This window comes from Molossus molossus, unplaced genomic scaffold (genome assembly GCF_014108415.1).
Source record: "Molossus molossus isolate mMolMol1 unplaced genomic scaffold, mMolMol1.p scaffold_m16_p_3, whole genome shotgun sequence".
NCBI lineage: Eukaryota > Metazoa > Chordata > Mammalia > Chiroptera > Molossidae > Molossus > Molossus molossus.
The window spans coordinates 105,618,877-105,639,323 of record NW_023425366.1 but is presented as its reverse complement, the minus strand read 5'-3'; the positions used below and the strand labels follow the sequence as shown (position 1 = coordinate 105,639,323).

The 20,447-nt window shown below is 45.0% G+C and overlaps 1 protein-coding gene across 1 annotated transcript in view; it reads left to right on the top strand.

Annotated features, from left to right (window-relative positions):
• Nucleotides 1-20,447, top strand: part of TMC5 (transmembrane channel like 5) — a 43,247-nt gene that overhangs the window by 6,241 nt on the left and 16,559 nt on the right. Inside the window, exons 5-12 of the mRNA XM_036279794.1 lie at nt 1,981-2,067; nt 7,619-7,718; nt 8,982-9,069; nt 9,484-9,732; nt 11,812-11,963; nt 14,542-14,686; nt 15,511-15,666; nt 18,839-18,990. Of these exons, the coding sequence (XP_036135687.1) occupies nt 1,981-2,067; nt 7,619-7,718; nt 8,982-9,069; nt 9,484-9,732; nt 11,812-11,963; nt 14,542-14,686; nt 15,511-15,666; nt 18,839-18,990 (1,129 nt within the window). The remainder of the gene's footprint in view (nt 1-1,980; nt 2,068-7,618; nt 7,719-8,981; nt 9,070-9,483; nt 9,733-11,811; nt 11,964-14,541; nt 14,687-15,510; nt 15,667-18,838; nt 18,991-20,447) is intronic.

Here is a 20,447-nt window from a genome sequence, read left to right as displayed (position 1 = left end):
ACCTTACGCCATGCCTTATGAATGGGGCAAAAATCAATCTCACAGGATGAAAGTTTGTTTTTTTTTAAATATGCCTTTTATTGCTATTTTAGAAGAAAGGGAGAGAGAGAAAGATGGAAACACCAATGTGAGAGAGAAACATCGATTGGCTGCCTCTTGCACACCCCCTACTAGGGATCGAGCCCTAAACCTGGGCATGTGCCCTGACCGGGAATTGAACCGGGAATCCACGGGACAATACTCAGTCCACTGAGCCACACTGGTCTGGCTGAAAATTTATTTTTAAAAGGCCAGAAGAGATCTTCCTCTTTTTTATATATGTAAAGCATATATACGCATACTGTACATGAACAGGTACAGTCTAATATACAATCTATCTGTGGTATTAACATTTCATCAATTATCAGAACAGACCAGAGAGGGGTTGTGTGTCTGAGAAGTGGCCAACATTTAGGTTCGATGCATTGAAGTTACGCAGAAATGTGGGTTCAGTGTGGCCAGATCCTCAGATTTTTCTAAAGAAGCAAGAAATCTGTGTTTTTATGTGAAACCCCCTGATTTTTACATGGGGGAGGGCAATGAGGAAGAAATGTCTAAAAAGACACCTTATGGGCCAATAATGAAAAGAAGATATTATTTCTGTTTTAGAGGCTAAGATATTGAAGCTCAGAGCGGTTAAGTCATGTGCCCAAGGGTATAGCACACAGCTAATAAGTAGCAAACCTGGAATTGATTGTCAGCAAGAAGTTCCAGAACCTCCTTCAGTATGATTTTGTGTACGTCCCCACCAAAGTGTGCTCCAGTTTCTCTGCTGAGGAGTTGAGCCTTTAATGTTTACCACAGGTTGAATAAAAATACAGTGAAATGTGACATTGTTGTGCAGATGCCAAGATTGGACTCTCTTTTTTTTTTTTTTTGTATCCTCATCCGAGGACATTTTTTCTTTTTTTGTTCAGATAGAGTGGGAGGGAGAGAGAGGAAGAGAGAAACATTGATGTGAAAGGGACACATCGAATGGCTGCCACTCGCACGACCCAACCAGGGCCGGGGACAAACTGCAACCGAGGTACATGCCCCTAGCGGGAACCAAACCCGGGTCTCTCCAGACCGCAGGCCGACACTCTAACCACTGAGCCAAACCGGCCAGGGCTGGACTCTGTTCTTAAGAAAACCATGTCATATTTGAAGTTCATTTATGCACCATTATAAAATGCTAGGAAGGAACCTCTGTAATCATCTAGATAAAATTTTTTTGCTTAATTTTTTAAAATATTAGGACTAGGACTATTTTTTTAGGTTCACAGTAGAATTGAGGGGAAGGTAACAGAAATTTCTCATATATCCCCAGCCCCAACATATATAGCCTCCCTGTTAACAAGATCCCCTCCAGAGTGATACATTTGTCACAATCAATGGACCTACGTTGCCACACCATCCTCACCTAAAGTCCATAGTTTACATCAGCGTTCACTCTTGGTGCTATACATTCTATGTATTTGGACAAATGCATAATGACATTTATCCATCGTTACGGTATCATACAGAATATTTTCACTACCCTAAAACCCCTTGGTGCTATACCTATTCATCCCTCTCTCCTAGACAGTATTTTTCAAACCCATTAATAAGTTATGAAATTAAAAGGTTTTAAATGAAATGGAAAAGAATAAGAATATATCAGAGTGTTACAAAGTATTATTTTGTGAAACTTTCCAAATTATACATGTGTAGGTATGTCCTGGATCTCAGTATAACAATTATTTTTAACTCTGGCTTGTAGTCATGAAAACCATCGATCAAGGCTGTTTGTATTTAACACTACTGTTTTTGTATCTATGTCCCATTTTTACCCCAGCATTTAATCATTAGTCTATTAGCATGACAAGGTCAAGGTCTCAGTCTTACTTGCTGACCATGATGCATTCTATAATATCTAGTGTGGTGGGATTAATGGTGATGTCTCCTGCTTCTTCATTCCAGTGAACCCTACTTATGTGGCTGAAAGTAACCTCCACCCATCTTATGGAAACCCACCCTCTGGAGATGATTGGTACAAGTCACCCCAAGGTAAGGCTTAAATGGACATTGAGCAAAAATTCAATGCTGGAGGATGAACGTTCGAGCAATGCAGACATTGCCGTTTCTCCTTAGCCCCTGGTGTGGTAATAAGCAATACTTCTAAGTGTATCATAATGGGCTTCCTTTCAGACATGCAGGATTATTTCTCTTCTGGATATCAAGGTGGCTTCATTCAAACTCTTCTGGTTGCAAGTGACAGAAGCCCAAGTCACACTGGCCCAAAGGAATTTATTGGCTTGTGCGTGGGGAAGGATATGGGGGACACAAAGAATTAAAGGCAGAATTACCTTCCGGCACCTGTGCAGTGCCTGGCACATGGCTGATGCTCAGTGATATTTGTTGAATGAGTTACAGGAACCAGGGTCTTTGTGTCAGAAGCCAGGGGTTAGTGCCACCTGTACTCTCTTTGCTCCATCTGTTTCTCACCTGTGCTTGACTCAGCTTCTCTTTAAGCTTCGCCTCAGAGCAGGCCTTCTCCACAGGCCAGGGAGCATGACCGGCAGCAGGCCCGGATACACACCCTCAGCTCAGCAACCTCTCTAGAAAGTCTTTCTTTCTCCCTGGGCCTGTTAGTCAATGCTGAGGAAAGACTCTGTCCAGTACACTTTGGGGCCACATGCCTAAACACGGACTGATTATTTTTCTCATAGGAAAGAAGACTGGGTCCCATGTTTATCCTGTGGTTAATATATCTGTTGGTGAGGTGGCCGTGCATGGATCCTTTTTTTTTTTTTATCCTCACCCGAGGACATTTTTCCATTTTTTGTTCAGATAGAGTGGGAGGGAGAGAGAGGAAAAGAGAGAGAGAGAAACATCAATGTGAAAGGGACACATCGAGTGGCTGCCACCCACACAACCAACCAGGGCCGGGGACAAACTGCAATCGAGGTACGTGCCCTTGGCGGGAACCGAACCCAGGTCTTTCTGGACCGCAGGCAGATGCTCTAACCACTGAGCAAAACCGGCCAGGGCCATTTTTTTTTTTTTAATCATCATATAATTACTAATGATGGTAGAATGTAGAAGCAGCTGGACTAGTGGAAGACAGAAGACTTTGAATTCAGTCAGGACGCTCTATAATGACCATAGTGTGCTGCAGTGACGGTCTGATCAGGGGTAGAGACTAAGTAATAAAAAGGAAGCAACAGAGAAGAGAGCCCAGAGAATGCTGAAACCTAGAGGCAAACATGTGAACAAGAAAAAATCCATGACATCCTCTACATAACAGAGCAAATGGAAGAGCCCCATGACTTAAAACTACAGCATCTCTCAGGCCTCCAGCTTATAGGATAAAACTTAGCCTCATTCTTAAGAGCCTTCTCCAGGAGGCACGCATGTTCCACAAGGGTTAGCCACTGCTGATTGGGAGGGAAAACCATGGGGACATAAACAATCTCCATGTGGTGCCCACTGGAGCAGGAAATGGCTTTAACTATTGGGGCAAAGAAATGTCCTTGAACTTCATCAGACCACTCTATCTAGCCAGCATGAGGTTGGGGGCCTCTGATAAAAGAGGAGTCCCCAGAAAGCAGAGAGAAGTAAAGAAATGGAGGACCGAAAGATGAACTTGGCTTTCTTCACCATCTTGCTTTGAGTTGGTTCTGACTCTCAAGCCATGTACATACAATTACATAAAGGGTCACTTTGATGGACTGTGCTATGCACCTAAGGGAGCACCTGGACATAGTAGGTGCATATAAATATTCATTCTTTTATGAATGAATGAGTGACATATCAACCTCTTGTAACCGGGAGGGGCCAGGGTGAAGTGACTGAGAGGTCCTCTTTGGGGCCAGAGCTGGGATTGATCTGCTACTTCCTTGTGACCTCAGTGCTCTTGTGACCTCAGTGTCCTTGGCTATGAAATAGGAGTATTGTAGTACTTATAGGGTAATGATGAAAAGGAAATGACATACTCTATTCAAAGTATTTGTCCTGTCATAATGGCAGGTATTGTTACTGTTAGTTATTGTGGGGGGAGAGGGGGAGTAGAGTTCTAGTCCAATCCTGCCATTTAATGAGTTTGATGAGGAGAGGGTCAGTTCATTTCTCTGCACCTCAGTTTCTCCAATTATTAAATAAACAGCTTGGCTGAGGTGATTTCCAAATCGGGTCAGTGGGGCCCTGGCCGGTTTGGCTCAGTGGTTAGAGCGTCGGCCTGCGGTCCTGAGAGACCCGGGTTCGGTTCCCGCTAGGGGTGCGTACCTCGGTTGCAGTTTGTCCCCGGCCCTGGTCGGTTGTGCGGGTGGCAGCCACTCGATGTGTTCCTTTCACATCGATGTTTCTCTCTCTCTCTCTGTTCCTCTCTCTCCCTCCCACTCTACCTGAACAAAAAATGGAAAAATGTCCTCGGGTGAGGATAAAAAAAAAAAAAAATCGGGTCAGTGGGATAGGAATTGTGTTCAGGTGCCGGGCACTGAAATAGGATGGTGGCTTAGCAACAAAGGGATCTATTGGCTCCTTCCATAGCTTCTTTCTCCGCCATCCTTAGCAGGTGAATGTTTGTCTGCTGGTTTTTTAAATGACAGCATCTAGTCTGGAAGAATGAGAACAGCAAAGGGTGAAACCAGGCAAATTGTCACCTTTTATAGGGCATTTTCAGAAGCCACAAGTCTCATTGGCCAAAATGAGGTCTCGGGTCCACCCTTAGCCACAAAGGAAGCTGGGAGAATATTGACTGAGCACATTCCCTGCGCAGGAAAGGAGCGTGGATACTGGGAGGCAGACAAGTACCAGGGTTGGCCACCCAAGGAGCGATCGTTTCACTATAAACCCATCTGGATTTATATAGGCATATGAAATTATGAATATAAAATATAAGTTTTAGGCCAGAGGCATCAAATTGAACAGAAAATATGGCCTTTTGATTATGAGTCATTTAGAAGACTCTCTGCCTTCTGTTTCTAGAATCCTGTTGTCTTTAGTGAAGGATTCTGTTCCTGGTTTCTTACCTACCTACCGAGACGGAACTCTCTTCAAGAAAACACACCTCTTCCTAGGAGACACCTCTAGTGTAGATGTGGGGAGTTATGTTGTGATTTGTGTGGGGCTGCCTTTGGCAATCTCCTCCTGACATCTTAAAAAATGTGAATGACGCATCCCTCCGTGATGTTAACACTTTCTCTGGTGGTTCTTGTCAATGCCGGTGTGACAGCTGCATGAGGTCTGTGGAAGGCCATCCCAGTGCAGAATTAGGCTTGGAGGAGGCAAGAGATGCTGTCTGATGACCAAGTGAATGAAATCATCGTTGATGTTGAGAATGTCCCATCTGGGGTCCAAGGCCATCTATCCTCAAATCTGAGTGTTCCAGCAAAGTCGCTGGTGAACTTGAGCTTTGGCATGGCCTCTTCCACGTCTGACATCGATGTGACAGATGCTCAGGTTTTCAGCCACCGGAATGAAAAAAAGGCCAAACAGTTGTTACAGTTTTCAGCACCTTTGAATGAATCATTTTCTCAGACCTGTTATAGCCCAGACTGTGTGGACATGGACACGCCTTGTACTTCACATGAAAACATTCAAGGTAGTAAGATGCTGGGACAAAGGAACAAAAGACAGCCTCCAAGTGATCCCCAGGGTTTTTTAGTTTTAAGACATCAAGTTAGTTGAAGGTTTGGTAGATGACCTGAGGATGCTAAGGACCAAGGAAGAGGTCACTTTGAGAGCATCTAACACCTAAGAAGGAATTGACCCTGATCAAGCTGATTTCGTGTGCCTGGCTCTCTGCTGAGCACTTCCTTTTTGTTATCCATCAAATTTAGTTTTATTTTTTTCCCCATACTCCACACCTTTATAAGACAGGCACACTTGTCATTTCCATCTGCTTGATGAGGAAACTGAGGCTCAGGGAATTTAAGCCATCTGGCAGATCTGGGACCTAAACGCAGGTCTACCTGATTCCCAAGCCCGATACGTTAACCGCCATCTTGTTCTGCGTTGGTCCAGTTCCTTAACCTGGATTCAGCAACATAGGAGGCCTCACATTGCCAAGTCCCCCATGAAACCAGGTCTCAGCTGAGACCTCCCTGCCGTTTCACTCCAAAGGTCAAACACTATTTGGTCTTTTAGATGCTGTTTCTGTTCCATTCCATAATACTCCAGGCATAAAGTCCAGCCTCTCTCGATGATTTCTAAGAGGAAAAAAAAAAAAAAATACACTCTCACCAACACATTTTTCAATATGGCCCCTTAAATGAAGATTTGGGCATCTCCTGTCTTGTTACTGTCTCCTCGAATTTGTTTTTTTTTTTCCCTCCTCCCTCCTTCTCCTTGCCTTATCTCTGAGAAAGAGACACAAATTCCTCTTCTTCAGCCAAGTGGTTTGGTGGCCCTGTCCTATGGACTCTTATTCCACCTCAGTTACAGAAGGTCACTAAAATGAGAGGTTCTGGCACAACAGCTTGACCAGGGAGCCAGCCCGCTCCCTCGGCTGTGGCCCCGACCAGCCCCCGCTGGTGTCCTCACTGTCACGGATGGTGGCAGCACTTCCAGGAATCACACGTGGACGCAACACCTCCAGAAGAAGGAGCTGTCTTTTCCTTGTGTTTTGAGTTTTGCTTTTTCAAGAAAGAAACCTTTGCCAAGAAGCTCCTCCGCAGACCACCCTTCACAGAACATTGGCCAACATCTCATCACACGCCTGTGCCTAAATCGGTCACCTGCAAGGGGACGGGACCTTCAGGATTGGCTTGGACTCATCAGGACCTGTCCCCTGCGTCTGGAGATGGGCCCCACCCTGCAAAAGCTCAGGGCCATGGGAGAGAGGGGGTATATTTCTCCTTTTTTTTTTTTTTTTTTTATCCTCACCCGAGGATATTTTTCCATTTTTTGTACAGATAGAGTGGGAGGGAGAGAGAGGAAGGGAGAGAGAGAGAGAAACATCGACGTGAAGGGACACATCGAGTGGCTGCCACCCGCACGACCAACCAGGGCCGGGGACAAACTGCAACCGAAGTACGTGCCCTTAGCGGGAACCGAACCCGGGTCTCTCCGGACCGCAGGCCGACGCTCCAACCGCTGAGCCAAACCGGCCAGGGCGTGAGAGGGGGTATATTTCTAAACAAAAGCGGAATTCTATGAAAAAGGAGAGATGGCATTGGGGTAGGCCACCAACGGTATCTGCCACACTGACCCAAGATGTGATTATGAGTTATTGGGCAAAGAGGTGGGGAAGCCATTCCAGGCGGAATAGCATCTGACAACAGTCAGGCACTGCGAGAAGATGCTTGGGCCTGGAGACCGGGGGCGAGAGAAGTAAAGCAGGGTGTTAAAATGAGGGATATTAATGCGCAGGATGTTGTCATGAAAAAGGAAAACACTGAATTGGAATTGTGTGCACAATGTAGTTTTCTTTGGCTTTGAGGTTTAACACAGATTCATGGCGTCCTCTTGTTTTTGTGACCTTTGGGATCACTGAGTCCATACATTCTTCTTTCCTTGTGTCCTTATAAAAACTTGCTCTAATTTCAGCACCATATTTTAAAATGCCATTATTCTGTTAAAGGGGAAAAAATTCAACTCCATTTATTTTCTTCCACAGAACAAAAGTTAATTGCCTCTCTGATACCCATGGCATCTAGAGAGAGAATTAAAGCCATCAGGAATCAGCCGAGGACTATGGAAGAGAAAAGGAACCTTAGGTATGAACCAAAAGCTTTTCTTCTTTCCCAAATTCACACCAATCTGAATCTTCTACTTTTGCCCCATCTCAGAAAGACAATAAATAAACAAATGCAAGAGAAGAGACCATCTTCCTACAGAAAATCCCACAGAATCTCTTATTGCCCAGAGTGTGGGCCGTGTGTCCTTAGTGACCAGCGTCCAAAGAGTAGAGTGCGGATGGAAGTAGGGACGGACGAGGTGATCAAGGTTGACATCCTCAGAGAGAAGTCATGTGATCAGAAGGACATATCCCCTTTGTGGCACTCTCTCTTAAAACCTGTAACCCGCCCTGGCCGGTTTGGCTCAGCGTGTTAGAGCGTCAGCCTGCGGTCCAGAGAGACCCAGGTTTGGTTCCCGCTAAGGGCACGTACCTCGGTTGCAGTTTGTCCCTGGCCCCGGTTGGGTTGTGCAGGAGGCAGCCACTCGATGTGTCCCTTTCATGTCGATATTTCTCTCTCTGTCTTCCTCTCTCTCCCCCCCACTCTATCTGAACAAAAAAGTAAAAATGAAAAAATGTCCTCGGGTAAGGATAAAAAAAAAACCCTGTAACCCTAATCTACCCAGAGAAAAAAGTCAGGCAATCCCCAATGTGAGAGACATTCTACAAAATACCCAACTAGTACTCTTCAAAAGTGTAAGGTCATCATAAATGAGGAAAGTCTGAGAAACTGTTACAGACTCGAGGATCCTAAAGAGACATGACAACTAACTGCAATGTGGATGGGATCCTGGAATAGAAAATTCCAGCCATCTCGGTCTCCTTGGGGCTTTGAGTGTCCCTAGGCATGGGACAGTCCTTATCCATGTGATGAAACCCTCCCCCTGTCAAGACTTCACTCAGACGTCGTGCTATTTCACATTGTAACACGGTCCCCACCCTAGAATTTCCCATCTCCTCACCCTGCTCTCTTTTCCTTTCTCTTCCCCTTAGTACAAATCACCTTCTAATATGCTGTATAGTTTACACATTTTATTAATATATTTATTGTTTACTCTCTTTCTCTTCCAACTAGGATGTCAGCTTCACAAGGCAGGGACATCTGTCCCCGGTTTTTTTGTTTGTTTGTTTTTACTTGTTTTGGGGTTTAATGTAGTAGTGATTCATGTTATTTATTTTGAAATCGGTCTCTTTATCTCCACCTGGAACTGTGCGTGGCATGTAGCAGGTGCTCAGTGAATATTTTGGGACTGAATGCATCCCAGCATCTGTCTCTCTCACTTTCTTCTGCCGTCCCCCACAGGAAACTGGTTGACAAGGAGAAGAGTAAGCAGTCCCGTCATATCTTTGAGCTCAGCTGTTGCACTCACTGTGTGAACTCCATTTCACTGGTAAGTCAGCCTTCACTGCAGTCACAAACATGAGCACAAGTGCGTGAAAACAGGGAGGGGAGAAGTGGGGGGTGAAAGGAGACCCATGGGGAAGAGGAACCAACTTTAGGGCTGTTTCAGTGAAAACCAAAAAATTGGGTCAGTGTAGGTGTGGGGAAACCAGGTGGGTGTGCAAAGATCTGAGTTATTTGGGCAATGTAGCCACTGTGAGAGTCGCCTTCAATAGCAAACCTGGGAAAACAATAATGCCCTCACTTAGGGGTGGCCCTACAATTAAATGAGAGGACATTTGCAAATGCCTAGTGAGGTGCCTGGCACGTGGTAATGCTCTAGAAACAGTGTCCATTTTCACTATTGTGGGACCTGCTCAGGAGATATTTGTTGCGGGAATGTCAAGCCTTGTCCTAACCCCAGGCATATCGGAGATCCAAGAACATCCTGTCGGAGCTGCTCAGTTCCATCAGCCTGTGGCAGAAGACGTTCAAGGTCATCGGAGGCAAGTTTGGAACCAGCGTCCTGTCCTACTTCAACTTTCTGAGGTGGCTTTTGAAGTTCAACATTTTCTCATTCATTGTGACCTTCAGCTTCATCATAATCCCTCAGTTTACCGTGGCCGGAAGGAACACTCTCCAATTCACAGGACTGGAATTTTTCACTGGGGCGGTAAGTTCTCCATGTCACCTTTTCCTGGGAGTCAATTGATGGGGCAAGTGGGTGTTTAAATAACATTTTTCTTTTTTTACCCCAAAGAAACATATTCCTAACATAGTAGACCTTCTGTCTCCAGAGGTAACAGTTTGCATTATACAAATGCCTCCTTGTCCCTTTTTAAACAAAAGATGAATTAGTCATATATATAGCCTATGACTTGCTTTCTTCACCTAATTTGTGGTGGATGTCTCATGTAGGTGTTCATAGATCTACCTTTCCTTCTTTGTTGTTTTTTTTTTCTACAAAATATAATGCTTCTTTTGAAAAATTCTTACTACAGAGGAGAACAAACGAAGAGAAGTCTTCTTCCCTTGTCTAATTCCCCGGTTCAAAGGGTATCTTTGTCTACTGTTTCACTTCCATACAAGCATAGAGACATACGTAGGTAGGTAGGTAGGTAGGTAGGTAGGTAGGTAGGTAGACAGAGAGAGACTTTTATTTAATAAAAAGAGGATAGGATACTATAGGTTTTATTTTGCAACATTTTTGCTTTACTGTGTGCCTTAGATATCTATATAGGTCCACATTGTTGTATTTAATAGCAACCACAATTTATTTACCTAGCTCTTTATTGAAGCACATAGCCCCTACCTTGTGAGTTCGTCTTCTGGGAAAGATCTCTGCCACTGAGATTCTGTAGACCAGGGATGGACAAACTACAGCCCAAATCTGGCCGGCCATCTGTTTGTACAGTCTGCGAACCAAGATTGGTTTCTACATTTTTAAATGCTTGAAAAATATCGAAAGAAGGACAATATTTTGAGAAGCATGAAAATCATATGAAATTCATATTTCAGTATCCATAAGTTCTTTCGAAACACGGCCTCACTCCTTTGTTTGCCTGTCTCTGCTGCTTTTCTGCTATGTCGGCAGAGGTGAGATATTGCTGTCGCTGTTGTATAGGCCTGCCATTTACTATCTAGCCCTTTACAGAAAAGGTTTGCTGCCCTGGCCGATGTGGTTGGAGTGTTGCCCCATAAACTGAAAGGTTGTGGCTTCGCTTCCAGTCAGGGCACATACCCAGATTGTGAGTTCAATCCCCAGTCAGGAGGCAACTGATCGATATTTCACTCTCACATTGATGTTTTTTTTCTCTCTCTCTCCTTCTTCCTTCCTCACTCTCCAAAATCAATAAAAAGCATGTCCTTGGGTGAGGATTAAAAAAGAAAAAAGTTTGCCCTGGCTGGTTTCACTCAGAGGTTAGAGCATCGGCCTGCAGTCCAGAGAGACCCAGGTTCGGTTCCCGCTAAGGGCACCTACCTCGGTTGTAGTTTGTCCCCGGTCCTGGTTGGTTCGTGCGGGTGGCAGCCACTTGATGTGTCTCTTTCACGTCGCTGTTTCTCTCTCTCTCTTCCTCTCTCTCCCTCCCACTCTATCTGAATAAAAAAAATGAAAAAGTGTCCTCGAATAAGGATAAAAAATAAAAAAAAAGTTTGCTGACTCTTGCAATGGAATGTTCAAAGTAAGATCTTGCTATTTGTCTTTTTTTTCTTCGTTTTTCTGTTAATTTTTTTTCCTTGGGATAGATACATTTAAATGGAATTATTGTGTCATTTTTTCTCATTACTATGTATATTTTGTGTATCTGTATAAATGAAACATTTTATTATAAAAATTTTCAAAAATACAGAAAAATAAAAAGCAGTATGATAAACATTCACATACACACTATGTAAATGTAAAATTGTTAACATTTTGCCATATTTGTTGTATCTTGTTATTTTGGAAGGCACTTTGCAGGAGATCACAGACATCAGGACGTTTCGCTGAATTCCTTCAAGGTGCATCCTGCTTTCAGTCATGCTTCGCTGGGTCCCTGGGTCCTGGTGGTCCTAGCTGGGTCCCTCTATTGTAAAGCTATGCTGATTTGGGGTAAAATGACTAGGTTCTCAGTTGCCTTGGATGCTCCTTTCCTTGCAAACAAAACACCGAAATTGACTGGCCCGAGCTTCGAGAAGACAAAAGAGGTCAACAGTCATCCATCATTTTCTCAAGAGACCCACCTGACCTAGGGTTTATTGTCTCTTTCAGGGTTATTTTAGTGACACGGTGATGTACTATGGCTTTTACACCAATTCTACGATCCAGCATGGGAGCGGTGGCGCATCCTACGACATGCAGCTGGCCTACATCTTCACCATCGCAGCCTGTTTGATCATCTGCTTTTTCAGTTTGCTCTTCAGGTATGAAGTGTCTGCATTTCCCGACTCTAAGCTCTTTTTAGATTTAGGCAAAATTCAAGTGACTCAAAGTTACCCAGGAAATAGTTTCTCTGTAATTGGTCTGATCATTCCTTGTCCTGCAACATGAAATATGAGTTCGGACAGAGGAGGGAGGTTTTTGTGTTCTTTGAAAGAAATTGGTTAATCTGATCACAAAGTTTCAATGACACAAGTAGTTATATGATCAAACAGACAGGATGGACGACTGTCAAATGATAATTGTCAAGAAGGAAGTATAGATGTTCAACCTCTGTATTAGTTTGCTGGGTCTGGGGGGCTTAAGCAACAGGAGGCTGGAGGTCCAGGATCAGGGTGTTGGCAGCGTTGACTTCTTCCGAGGCCTCTGTCCTTGGCTTGTAGGTGTGTAGGTGGCCGTCTTCTCTGTGTCCTCACATGGTCTTCCCTCTGTCCATGTCTGAATCCTAATTTCCTCTTCTTATAAGGATATCAGTCATATTGGATTAGGACCCACCCTTAATGACCTCATTTTAACTTAATTACATCTGTAAAGGTCCCATCTCCAAATATAGTTGGCATCTGAGGTACTGGGTGTTAGAACCTCAACGTATGAAATTTGGGAGGGACACAATTCAGCCCATAATGACCTCATGGTAAGCATGATAATGCAAAATAAAATGAGGTGTTTTTGTTTGTTTGTTTGTTTGTTTGTTTGTTTTGTCCTATCAAACTAGGAAATGCTTTCTAAGCTGCTGTTACTCAGTGGTGGCACATTTTGGAAAGGGAGTTTCCATTTTATTCAGTATTTATTTATCCTGAGCCTGATTTCATTGAGTCCTCCTGACAACTCCATGATAATAACAGCTGTCTTTACTGAGTAATTGCTCTAAGCATTATATTGATTCTTGTGGTCGGCCTCTCTCCTCCCAAAGATGCCCACATTCTAATCCCCTGAACCTGTGGATATGTTGCCTTACCTAACAAAAGGGACTTTGCAGATGTGGTTAAGTATCTTAAAATGGGAAAATTACCCTGGATTATCCAGATTAGACCAGTGTAATCACAAGTGTTTTTTGTTTTTAATTTTCTTTTTCTTTACTGAATTTAGAGAGAGAGGAAGTAAGGAGAGAGAAACAGAAACATCGATGAGAGAGAACATTGATTGGCTGCCTCCTGCATGCCCCCCACTGGGGATCAGGCCTACAACCTGAGCAGGTGTCCTGACCGGGAATCAAACCAGTGGCCTCTTGGTGCATGGGTTGATGCTCATGCCATTCTGAGCCATTCTGGTTGGACTCACAAGTGTTCTTAGAAGTGGAAGGCAAGAGGGTCAAAGTCAGAGAGTGTAAGATGTTACTCTGCTGGCTTTGAAGATGGAGGAAGGGGCCACAAGTCAATGAATGCAGGCAGCTTCTAGAAGCTGGAAAAGGCAAGGAAACAGATTCTCCACTAGAGCCTCCAGGAATACAGCCCTACTGACACCTTGATTTTTAGATCCATTTCTGATGTTTGACTTCTAGTAAGAGAATAAATTTGTGTTGTTTTAAGCCACTAAGTTTTGGGCAATTTGTTAGGCCGCAATAAGAAACTAACACACCTCTCATAATAACTCTGAGGTAAGTACTATTATTATCCCCATTATATAGATGTGGAAACTGAGGCTTAGAGCAGTTAAAAATGACTGAGATCAGCCCTGGCCGGTTTTGCTCAGTGGTTAGAGCATCGGCCTGTGGACCAAAGAGTCCTGGATTTGATTCTGGTCAAGGGCATGTACCTCGGTTGTGGTCGTGCAGGTGGCAACCAATGGATGTGTCTCTCTTATATCGATGTCTCTCTCTCTCTCTCCTCCTCCTCCCACTCTGTCTGAAGATAAATGTAAAAATAACCTGAGGTGAGGATTAAAAAAAAAAAATGGCCCTGGCTGGTTTGGCTCAGTGGTAGAGCGTCAGCCTGTGGTTCAGAGAGACCCGGGTTCGGTTCCCCCTAGGGGCATGTACCTCGGTTGTAGTCTGTCCCCGGCCCTGGTTGGGTTGTGCGGGTGGCAACCACTCGATGTGTCCCTTTCACATTGATGTTTCTCTCTCTCTCCCTCCCTACTCTATCTGAACAAAAAATGGAAAAATATCCTCGGGTGAGGATAAAAAATAATAATAATAATAATAATAAATATGACTGAAATCACCCAGCTGGCAATTTAGGAGTGTAAGTCAGGCCTGGCAGATCCCAAAGCCAGAGCATTGTGATCACACAGAAGAACTTGGAGCTGACTCTTCCATGTTACCTTTCCCTGTTAAAGATAGGACTTTGTTGTCCAGCGGCTGAGCGTCAACCCATGCACCAAGAGGTCACCGGTTTGATTCCCGGTCAGGACACATGCCTAGATTGTGGGCCTGATCCCAGTGCGGGGTATGCAGGAGGCAGCCAATCGATGTTCTCTTTCTTCAAGGTTTCTATCTCTTTCTCCCTCTAAAATCAATAAAGGAAAAAATAAAATAAAAAAGATAGGACTTTGTTTTAATCCATGCACTCCTCAATGCTTGTCCTAATAACCCTTGGGAATTTTGGTTTCTGCTTTCTCCAGCATGGCCAGGTATTTCCGGAACAACTTCATTAACCCCCACATTTACTCCAGAGGGATCACTAAACTTGTTTTCTGCTGGGACTTCACCATCACTCACGAAAGAGCTGTGAAGCTAAAACAGAAGAACCTTAGCACTGAGTTAAGGGTAAGGCACACCTGCTTTTTACACCTTCCTCAGACAGTCTCCTCTCCTTTGGTATGTTTGTAACTTGTCTTAAAGTAATAATGAATTGTTTCCGTATTTCCCATGAGATTGGCAAAAAAAGAAAACACCCCCAAAACACAAAAAAATATTCCTAATGCCAGGTGCTTGTGATGATGTAGGGAAATGGACATTTTCACATGACTCGGTGGTTTTGTAATTGATACAAGCTTACTGGAGGGCAGTTGGACACTTTACAAAATGCTCAGTGCAAATACTTCTTGACCTCATAGTTCCAGGTTTAAAATTTTTTCCAGTGGTTTTCAACCCAGGACAGTTTTGCCCTTCAGGGAATATATGGCAATGTCTGGAGACTTGTTTGGTTGTTACCCAATTAGGGAGGAGGTGCGATTGGCACCTGGTGGGTGGGTGCAGCTAAACACCCTGCAAGGCACAGGACAGCTGCCTCAGCACAGAACCACCTGGCCCCAAATGCATAAACCAAGGGATTTTGTCAAGAGGATTGCAGATGTTAACTTTTTATTCTTCAAGAGTTTTGTGACCTCCATGTCCTTTCCTCAGAAGCACGTTCTCAATCTGCTGGTCCTATCTGTTCCTCTAAGATAAAGAAGGCATTTGGTGCAGTGATGGGGGTCCTTGCCCCTTTGAGATTTTCCCATCGGGTCTCCCATAATCCATGTTCATCATGAACTTTCCCTCTCTCTCACCTGTGGATCTGGGGTGGATTTGTGTCTCTGGGAGTGAAGAGTATTCACTTGGGCAGGGGGAGGGGTCTGTGGGCCAATGTGACTTTCTTGTATTCGTAGGAGAACCTGTCAGAAATCCGTCAGGAGAATGTCAGGTTAACGCTCAATCAGCAGCTGACCCGCTTGTCTATCCACCTGGCAGCCTGGGTGGTCTCTACTGGAGTGGCCACCACCTGCTGTGTCGCTGTTTATTACCTGGCTGTGAACAACTCAGAGGTAACCAGAGTGCCAGAGCACAGAGAACCAGGTGAAGGGGTGGGGTGCTGGAGGGGAGAGTGAAGTAGACCCTGCTACTCAAACTGGGTCCATCAGCATCAGCTGGAAATGTGTTTAAACACGCAGGAGCTCTTGCCCTGGCCGGTTTGCCTCAGCGGTTAGAGCATCAGCCCGTGGACCAAAGAGTCTCAGGTTCGGTTCTGGTCAAGGGCACGTACCTCAGTTGTGGTTCAGTGCCTGGCCCTGGTCAGAGTCGTGCAGGAGGCAACCAATCGGTGTGTCTCTCTCACATCGATGTTTCTTTCCCTCCCTCCCACTCTATCTGAAAATCAGTGGGAAAAATATTCTCAGGTGAGGATTAAAAAAAAAAAAGGCAGAATTTCAGGTCCCTCCTGTAGCCCCATGGACTCAGAATCGCATCTTAACAACGTCCCCAGGTGATGTGTGTGCGTGGCTTAGTGAGATGCTCTGGGCTAGTGGAGAGAGGTGAACTTTGGCTGCAGAGCTGGGATCAGTTCTGGTTTCTTCATTTATTATTATATCCTTGATGCGTCCCACAGCCGCTGGCACGATGTAGACGCTCACTAAGTGTTGTGATCTAATGGACAGCAAATGATTTAATCCTTCTGAGCCCCAGCTTCCTCAGCTGTGAAATAGGAATGATCATGCTTGGTTTTGTAGGTGTGTGGTCAGGACTGAAGAAAAGTTATGTGGAGAGGCTGCCCAGTGTCCGGTACTGGGGGTGATGAAAGAATGCTAGTTTTGTTTTGTTTTGTTTTATTTTTTTTCTTTATTGATTTGAGAGAGAGAAGGAGAGAGAAGGAGAGAGAGATAGAAACATCGATGAGAAAGAACATTGACTGGCTGCCTCCTGCATGCCCCCCACTGGGGATTTGGCCCACAACCTGGGCATGTGGTGTGTCCTCACCAGGAATCAAACAGGAGACCTCTTGGTGTATGGGTTGATGCTCAACCACTAAGCCACACCAGCCGGGCAGTTTTGTTTTGTTTTGTTTTTAAGTGATATGAACTCTGAGATGAATTAGCTGTGTGGCCTGGGTAAAGTACTGTTTTTCTGTAGATTTTAGCTTTCTCCTCTGGGGCTAAATGTAGCCCATTTGCCAACCTCTAGAATAGTGGTACAGGTTGGTCACTTTTTTAAATGGCTTTCATTACCCTCAATATGAAATCTATCCTCTGTGAAGTACTTGATAGATCTATTATGATCTGACCCTGCCTACATCTCTAGCATCAGCACCCCACCCATATTGCACACCAGCAACAATAAATGGTGTGTCCATAGTTCCCTGAACACACCATGCTTTCCCTCATCTCTAAATGGGAAACATACAGTCCATTCTATGCACCCCCCTCACTTCCCTCCATCTTGTAAGCTCCTCTTTTTCCTCCTCTAGACATCAGCATGGGTGTCACTTCCTCCAGAAGCCTTCTCTCACCGCCGCCGCCACCACCCTCACTAGGCTGAGTTGGGTGCTTCTTAATCTGCAGGCTTTCCCTGTGCACGTGTCACACACAGCATTGAAAATATCTGTTTATGCCCCTGTTTCTTCAAAAGACTATAGCTAGAACCCTGGTCTAATACCTAGTACATAGTAGGTGCTCAACAAATGGATGAATAAGTGAGGGAGAAGCCAGCAAGAATATGGATGTGGAATTACACAACTCTACGGGTTTGCCATTAAATACACAAATATATATTTTTTTCTTTATTGATTTTAAAGAGAGAGGAAGGGAGAGAGACAGAAACATTGATAAGAGAACATCGATTGGCCGCCTCCTACGTGCCCCCCACTGGGGATTTTGGCCCACAACCTGGGCATGTGCCCTGACCAGGAATGAAACCGTCGACCTCTTGGTGCCTGGGTCGATGCTCAACCACTGAGCCACACCGGCCAAGCTGCCATTAACTATATTAAGGTGGGCTTTGAAAGAGGGGAAGTTGAGTCACAGTCCTCAGGGGCCTGGCAAGGCCTAGCTAGGGTAGAATCTGTGACAAGGCAGCTATAAAGAAGGCTTCTGAGTTTCTTCTTCACCGGAGGCGTCTCCGTGCCCACCTGAGGTGACGGAGGCAGCAGGGCAGGAGAGAAGTGGAAGTGGCATCATTCCCACTGTTTGAACACCTGCTCTGTGCCAGGCAGGCTCAGCCCTCTCCATAACTCTAGGGGTCAGATTTATTGGAAACTACAATTTCATGTGAATAGAGCCCGAGCTGTGTCATTTAGGGGTCAGACATGCCTTACTGGTCTCATTTAGTCCTTGCAATGTCTCTATAGGTTACGTGACAATCTCCCTATTATACAGATGAGGGAAAAGAGGTTCAGTGAAGCTATTTATCTGGCCCTGGACCTTGACGTTTATAAATATGGGGGAGGGGATGGAACTTGTTACACTGGCTCCCAAGATACTGCCCAAAATTTGAGTGGTGCTTTCAAAACCACCCAGAGGTAGATGGAGGCCTTGGGGTGAGGAAGGGGGATTTGAGACATCAGATAATCCACAGAATCCTTTACTCCAAGGATGTCTGGCAGAGGGGCAGCTCAGGCTCCGCTCCGAGCCGAACGCCAGGGTGTTGTGTCCATGCGAAGGAAGGGGTGCCTCTCCCCACCTCACACAAAGGTGTGGCACGGGCTAGCAGAGACTCCCTGTCCTCTAATTCAGCACGCAAGGACGGGCGAAGCCTGGTGACAATGAACGAGGCTACGCAGGAGCGGGGGGGAAATATTCCACAGGGATGGAAGCCCCTGTGCTGGAGCTCAGTAGGCTCAAGCTTTTGCTCCAACAGCCAAGGAGCGCATTCTCATTCCATTGCAAGAAAATCACAGAATGGCTTTTTGAGGTCAGGCTTCTGAGTCAGATAGACCCGGGTTCAAATCTGTCACTTCCTAGCTGGGTGATGCTGGGCAAGCATCTTCACTTCTCTGAGTCTCGGTTTGCCCGGCAGTTAAGTCAGACTTAGCCTGCTGGGCTGCAGTGAGGATGAATGCTACCTTGTGGGTAATGAATGCTTGGCACAGGGTAACCAGCAACTTCATAGTTAACCCCAGAGGAACTACTTCTGGGTTTTTTCCATGATGGGAGGTCCTCTGAGCAAGACAGAGAGGGGTCCAGTGCACCGTTGGCAACCAGATTCTCCCCCCTCCAACCCCCGCAGTTCCTGCAGAGCCACAGGAACCCTGGCTCGGTGCTGTTACTGCCCTTCGTTGTGTCCTGCATCAACCTGGCGGTGCCTCGCTTCTACTCCATGTTCAGCCTGGTGGAGCACTATGAGATACCCAGGCAGGAAGTTTACGTCCTCCTGATCCGGTAGGTGTGTCTGTCATTCCCAACGCCAGCCTCCATTTTCACGGAGGGAAGTGGAGTGGGAGCCAGAAAGGGTTATGCTCAAGTTTTCCAGAAAGAATTTCAAAAGTATGGTGTGTTTGTATGGTGTTGGTTAATAGCCATAAAAGCCAAAGAGCCCAGAGAAAATACAGGTTTTGAGTTACATCTGCCTTTTGTTCAAAATAATCGCTTTTCCTTCCCAGTTGCTACCAGCTTAAGGATTAACATTGTTCTCAGTTGTAAGATGTACAGATGGGAAGGTTGTACATTGCACAAAGGTTCCTGGCTGAGTCGTTGTCTGGGGACTGAAATCATCTATTTGAGTCAAACTGTGAGCCCTGGTACCCACTGCATCAGCTGGGACGAAGAGGCACATTTTTATAATTTAACCACACAAATGAAGGTGGAGGGAGCGCTTTTGGCAATTCATTGGTTGGGGGTAGGGGGTGCCTTATTTTGATCCCCACAAAAGCACTGTATATGCTACAGGTGACCCCAGGGTTTTGATAAACAAGGTATAAAACTACCCAAATTGTGTTCTCATTGCTGCTTGGCTAGTTCCCTGACAGGTTCTTTGCTGTGATGGTGTTTGTAACAATAGGGCTGTACAATGCAGGCTGAGTTTCTTTACTGATCATCAGTTCCAGAGCCCTCGCCTCCTCATGACCTTCACAGTCAGGCTCCTGGCCAGCTCTCCAACCTCGTTTCCTACGCTTCTCCCCCTTCCCCAGCCTCGCTGGCAACCTATTTACTCACAAACATGCCAAGCTGCATATCCATGTCTGGCTTTGTTACTGGCCCTTCCTTCTTCCTGGAATGCTCCTTCCACAGATAGCAAATATATACTTACATCAATGTTTCTAGTTTCTTCCTACAGCACTTACATATTTTAGTTACCCTCAAATGTATAACAAGGATATTTTTAAACACACACACACACACACACACACACACGTATATATGTCTATGTTTCAGATCAGGAGTTAGCAAACCACAAACTACAGCTGGCAGGCCAGGCTCCTGTTTATATAAATAAAGTTTTATTGGAACACAGCCATGTCCATTTGTTGACATATTGTCCACAGCTACTTTCCACTACAACAGCAGAATAGAGTAGTTGCTATACAGACTATATGGCCATAGAGCCAAAAACATATACTATCGGGTCTTCACAGAACAAAGTTCATTGACCCCTCTTTTAAGACAGTGTTTAGAGTTAATCCATATATGTATTATTCTCCTGAAGAAAAATCTTAGCGAGTCCTCACTTCTACCCACCTCACCCCACTAGATGCCTCTCTCTGTGCTTAGAAACAATTGGATTTTTTCTTTTTTACTGGGGTAGAAATAATAAATTTTGCCATTTTAACCATTTTTAGGTGCACAGTTCAGTGGCACATTAAGTAATGTGTGGGTTTTTGGGTTTTTTTAGCATATGC